Genomic DNA, 6,143 nt, shown 5'->3' with positions numbered 1-6,143 from the left:
ACTATCATTTTCATACACACTTATGAGAGTATTAAGATTTATGAGGATTTTAAGATTTCTGAAGATTATCGTTTTAATACTCGCTTTTAAGATTTTTGAGAATTTTAAAAGATTATTTCGTTTGGTTATATTTAAATATAGAGAATTCGGATACTCAAAGAAATGTGAATCACTGAATCCCCTCCCAATTGTCTTCTGCTGAAATATGAAATTTTTTCTTGGATTTGATTGTGATCATTTGTAAAATCTGTATATAAATCTGTATTTGAACTATTTTGTTCCACAAAAATCGAATTAATGAACATGTTTTATTTAGGGAAAATAGATAACAAAAATAATTAAATAATATAAATAGTTTATATATTGGAAAATTAAAGAAAAACCAAGTTTTATATATGATTTTTCTTTCCTATAATTTTTTATTTAATTTTTAAATAATTTTGTATCCAACAACCTTATGGGTTTGTAACTTTGTGGAGTGCTTTTGAGAATAAAAAATGAATGAAGATAAAATAAATATTATATTTAAATAGGATAAAAAAATTTAGAGAGTTTATTATTTACTTAAATTTAGAGAGTTTATTATTTAGCTAAAGAATAGAGAGTTGATTAAGAATACATCACTAACTATTCAAATAAGAATCTTGCTACGCAAAAGAAAGAAGAGTGAAACCCAATAAAACATGGGTTTAATCCCATGGCTGAAGCAATGACCTCCAATTATTAATAATCCTTGTTAATACAAATATGTATTAGAAAAAAGGACATTCCCCAATAATTCCACCTGCCCAAACACAAGAAATTGGGTGACCACGTGATCTTCAATTGCAGTTCTGATCCCACCATTATATTTTCAGCTTAATTACATTTTGGCTCTACTCGATCGGGCCCACAACCCCCATCTATATATATACTCCTGAATCCACCATTCATATATCTTATATCACCACCACGTCTTCCATCCTTAATTTACTGTAAAACTGTACTCCTCTTATTTATATATATAACGCCCTCCAATGAGACTCCCGGTCTTTTCTTGGCTTTTCTTAATGGCCATTTACTCACTTTTCTTGATGACCATTTCTGTCTTTGGGGTGTCTAGCCCATGTTTCCGCAATGAGCAGTCCTTGTTGCTGCAATTGAAGAACAATCTTACGTTCAATTCTACTATGTCCACTAAACTTGTTAAGTGGAATCAAAGTGCTGATTGCTGCTCTTGGGATGGCGTAACCTGCAACGAGGGCCGTGTTATTGGTCTCGACCTGACCAACGAATCCATCTCGGGTGGACTCAACAATTCAAGCAGCCTTTTCTGTCTTCAGCATCTTGGGAGCCTGAGTTTGGCTTATAACAACTTCAACTATTCTCATGAGATTCCATCAGAGTTTGACAAGCTTGCGAATTTGAGTTATTTGAATCTTTCATCTGCTGGCTTTACAGGGCAGATTCCTATTGCGATTTCGCATTTGACAAGGTTGGTTACTCTTGATTTATCTTTCAATGACCTTCATCTTGAGAATCCAAATTTTAAAGTGTTGGTTCAAAACCTTTCAGAGCTTATGGAACTTAATCTTGATGATGTACTTATATCAGCTCCAGGTAATGAGTGGTGTCGGGCCTTATCATCTTCACTTCTAAATCTGAGAGTGTTGAGCTTGTCATCCTGCAATCTTTCAGGCCCGATTGATTCCTCCTTGCCGAATCTTCATTCCCTCTCAATTATTCGTTTGAACGATAACCACTTTTCTGCTCCAGTTCCAGAATTTTTTGCAGATTTCAAAAATTTGACATCCTTGAAAGTCTCCCATTCTGAGTTGAATGGAAAGTTTCCAGAAAAGATCTTCCAAGTTCCAACACTACAAACGCTCGATTTGTCATATAATGATGACCTGCAGGGTTCTTTGCCAGAATTTCCTCTAAATGGATCTCTTCAAACCATGGTTCTTTGGGGAACAAGTTTTTCTGGGACATTACCATCTTCTATCGGTAACCTTAAAATCTTGTCAAAAATAGATCTTTGGAGATGCAATTTTGTTGGATCAATTCCAGATTCAATGGCGAGCCTCACACAATTGAAGTATTTGGATATCTCAGACAACAAATTCAGTGGATCAATTCCAAATTTCAGCATGTGCAAGAATCTTGAGATTTTGTACTTGGGTGACAATTTACTGAATGGGAATATTCCAGATTCTCTATTTTCACATCCATCATTGCAAGTGTTATATCTTTCCCATAATCAATTTTCCGGTCAACTCAAAGAATTTTCCAACGCTTCTTCCTTCTTGGAAGGCCTTTATTTGGATAACAACCATTTGGAAGGGCCAATACCCATGTCTATCTTTGAACTCCATGGTCTTAAATACCTCTATCTTGGTTCAAACAAATTTAATAACTCCCTGAACCTTAGTGTGATTCAGCAGCTAAAAAATCTTTCATACCTTGAGCTTTCTCACACCAGCTTGTTATCTGAATATAATGATTTTAACTTTTCGTTATCCTCTGTTCCCCTTGAAGCATTAAGTCTCGCTTCCTGCAAGTTGAAAAAAATTCCTGATTTCTTGAGAAACCAATCCTATTTATTTTATCTAGACCTTTCACACAACCAGATCTTTGGAGAGATGCCCAACTGGATCTGGAAACTTCCTAATCTTTTTGACTTAGATCTCTCTTACAATTTTCTAGTGACTTTGGAAGGACCTATCCTTAATGTTTCTCTTTCTAGCCTAAATCTTCGCTCCAATCAACTCCAAGGGCAGCTCCCAAATATCCCGCATGTCGAATACTTGGATTTCTCAGAGAATAGTTTGGATCCCTCCATTCTAGCTAACATCAGTTGGTCCCTTCCTTCCGTTAGATTCATTTTTCTTTCAAGTAATAAATTGAATGGGAGCATCCCTAGATCAATATGCAATGCTACATATTTTGAAGGTCTAGATTTGTCTAATAATTTCTTCAGTGGCACAATTCCCCAGTGCTTGATTGAGATGAGTGGTTCACTTAATGTGATAAATTTAAGGACAAACAACCTCATTGGCACAATTCCTAATGCATTTCCAGATAATTGTCGTTTACAAACTTTATCTCTCAATAAAAACCAACTGGAAGGAGGGTTACCAAAATCTTTGGCCAATTGCATTGGGTTGGAGGTCTTGGACATTGGGAACAACCACATCGAGGGTACGTTCCCAATTTACTTGAAGAACACACCCTGGTTGAGCGTTCTTGTTTTGCGATCTAACAAATTTTACGGATCCATTACTCATCTAGAACTTAATGTCACTTGGCCATGGCTTCAAATTGTAGACATAGCTTCAAATAATTTTACTGGTAACCTTCCAATAATACTTCTTTTGTCTTGGACGTCAATGATGGATCGTGGGCGTGGGGTGGGCATGGGGAGTAATTACCTTGCATATAACGGTAATTTTTCTTATCAAGATACGGTAACAATTATTAGCAAGGGTTTAGAGATGGAGCTGGTCAAGATTCCAACTATCCTCACCACCCTTGACTTCTCTTGTAACTACTTTGATGGTCCTATACCTGAAGAAATTGGAGAACTCACACTGTTATATACTCTCAACCTGTCGCATAATGCTTTCACAGGCGAAATTCCACCATCTTTGGGAAAATTGAGTCATCTTGAGTCACTAGACCTATCAAACAACGAGCTTTCTGGTGAGATTTCCGTGCAACTTGCCAATGGTCTGATTTTTCTGTCGGTCCTTAACCTTTCATTCAACCAATTGGAGGGACAGATTCCATTGATCAAGCAATTTAATACATTTTCGTCAACTTCCTTCGAAGGAAATGAAAGATTATGTGGTTTGCCTTTGAAATCACAATGCACATATGAGGATCCACGATTGCCACCTCAAACATATGAAGAAAGTCATAGGAGTATGATTGAGTGGAATTACATAAGTGCTGAACTGGGATTTGTTTTTGGCTTTGGAATTGTAATTGCCCCCCTTATGTTTTGGAGGAGGTGGAGGATATGGTACTATAAACATGTTGATGACATTATGTTTAGGATCTTCCCTCAACTGTGTCTTAGAAAAGAATATCATCAAAGACAGGCATTCAGAAATCAAGAGCCGAGGCACTAGTTATGGTTATGAGGCGCAACACCTCCAGGTTTGTCATGACAAACTCTTGCTTATTTTTTTAAATCAAAATGAAAAATTAATTTAAAATGTAACTGCACATAGCACCTTGAATGAGGAATGCCCACATTTCTAAGCATCTTATTTGCGGAAATGCATGTGGGCTTTCCTAGGAATCTAGGATGCCTTGAATCAAATGGACCTCTTATGTATGGGCCATTTCTTTTCAACTCTATGGGCCTCGAGACTATTCACAATTCATTATGTATCTTTAATTAGTAATTAGTAATTAGTTGCAGACTTGCAGTGACTCGGATCAATGCAGGTAGGGGGAAATGTTGTTGCAGATTCATTGAAGTTTGTACAATTAATGTTTTGAATGCAAACTTTATGAATCTTCTAATCCCTTCTATGCATGTGATTCTACTTTCGTAGAGTATTGTTTGAACTTCTCTTTAGCTTAAAAATTCACAAAAAATTAAAAGTGCAACTATATTCTCTTGTGCTACAGTGGCTTTGAAGCCCAATGAATGATATAAGTTTGAAATGTTTTGTCACTTAATAAATCTGTCCAAACACTTCTAATTAATTTTTTTTTTTTTTTTTGCCCTCTTAGATGATATTGGAAGTGGTCTTGGATGACATTATAATGTGTTTGAGTTGAGATTCATGCTTCATTTTGCAATTATTCAATCTGGTTTTTTTTAAAAGAACTTTTGGTTGATAATGACTTACACCACTGTACTCCTCACTTGCAGAGATATGTTGCTCCAAGTTTACTCTGAAAGGTGTTTGCTGAAGTCCATAAGGTCTCTCTGATGGGGTTAAATAATTCACAGTACTTTTGTTATACCGTTAATAAAGATAATTACCAGTGTACCTTTCCATATATAGACATGTTACATGTACCTCTTTGAATTCTAATTATTTTTCCTATTTTAGTGTTGTTTGTGCCTGATCAAAAGCATGTCAGACTGACATGTCGATGTAACAGTTATTAATAAAAAATAAAATTGATGTGAAAAATAAAATTTTTAAGTTCTGATATAACAAATGACGCAGAAGAAGATGCTTCATGATTTGTGAAGGCTTTATAGTGAAGATAGTAATAAAATTTAAATAAAGTGAAAAATTATAAACCGTAAATAGGAAAGAATGAAAGCAGACCGAATCAAAGGTGAATTTTTACGTTTTTGTCTAAAGCTTCTTTAGTGATTGAGGAGATGGTCATAAAGCAGAGTAAAATAAAAGTGAAGAATATCATTTAAAGGTAAATAGCTTCAAATTATCACTCAGTGGAGACTGGAGAGTGAGACAAAGAATTTGACTTTGACTATCCTTTAGTCTTTTTATGAAATTTATCAAAGTTTTTTCCCCAAGGGCCAAAATAATAAGAAAAAAAATACTAGCTTATTTTATTTTATTTTTTTTATTAAGAATAATTTTTCCCCACGGCTGTGGGTCACCATTTTTTCATTTTCTTATTTTTTACTTTTATTAAGAATATTTTTGTTTTTAGAAGAGGATGACAATTTTTTATAATTTGAGAGAAATTATTTTAGGAAACATTAACAATGGGCTAGTTGTTTGAGACGAACATATGACTCAAAAAAATTTTAGTTCGACCTAAGGGTTTACAAGCGGTTGTGGTTAGCGGTTATTGGTTAAAACCGTTAACCGCAACCGCGTAAGGCTGTTATTGAATTTTAATAACCGCAACCGCTCCGCTTAGGCGTTTAGCGGTTATTTTATAACTGACGGTTAATGGTTATTCAAGTCGATAACCAGCAGTTTTATAACCATTTTTTTTATATGAGCTTTTGTAGATATTTTGGGCCTTCATTGTGCCTATTTTTTGAGCTTATTTTAAATAGTTTTGGATCAAATCAAAGTATTCTAAAAAACAATGAATATGATGAAACTATAGCCCTAACTCGTATTTAAAATGACACCAAAACGGCGTTGTTTTTAATGTTATATTTAATATAATATATATTTATATTATTATATATAAGCGTGGGCGGTTAGCACTTA

General features: G+C 34.6%; 1 protein-coding gene across 1 annotated transcript; it reads left to right on the top strand.

Moving 5' to 3' along the window:
- The first annotated feature begins 955 nt into the window (after positions 1-955).
- On the top strand, positions 956-5,021 carry LOC132164569 (receptor-like protein 6). Its single transcript, XM_059575102.2, has 2 exons — positions 956-4,140; positions 4,868-5,021. The coding sequence occupies exon 1, from the start codon at positions 1,017-1,019 to the stop codon at positions 4,110-4,112; it is 3,096 nt and encodes a 1,031-aa protein (XP_059431085.2). The 5' UTR covers positions 956-1,016; the 3' UTR covers positions 4,113-4,140; positions 4,868-5,021.
- The last annotated feature ends 1,122 nt before the right edge of the window (positions 5,022-6,143 follow it).

The sequence above is a fragment of the Corylus avellana genome, chromosome 8 (genome assembly GCF_965113065.1).
Source record: "Corylus avellana chromosome 8, dhCorAvel1.hap1.2, whole genome shotgun sequence".
Lineage (NCBI taxonomy): Eukaryota > Viridiplantae > Streptophyta > Magnoliopsida > Fagales > Betulaceae > Corylus > Corylus avellana.
Note: the sequence above shows the minus strand (reverse complement) of the source record. Positions and strands in the feature narration are given on the sequence as shown.

Bases quoted from the DNA above. Each gene is read 5' to 3' on its own strand.
- LOC132164569 (XM_059575102.2), top strand. From the start codon at position 1,017: ATGAGACTCCCGGTCTTTTCTTGGCTTTTCTTAATGGCCATTTACTCA.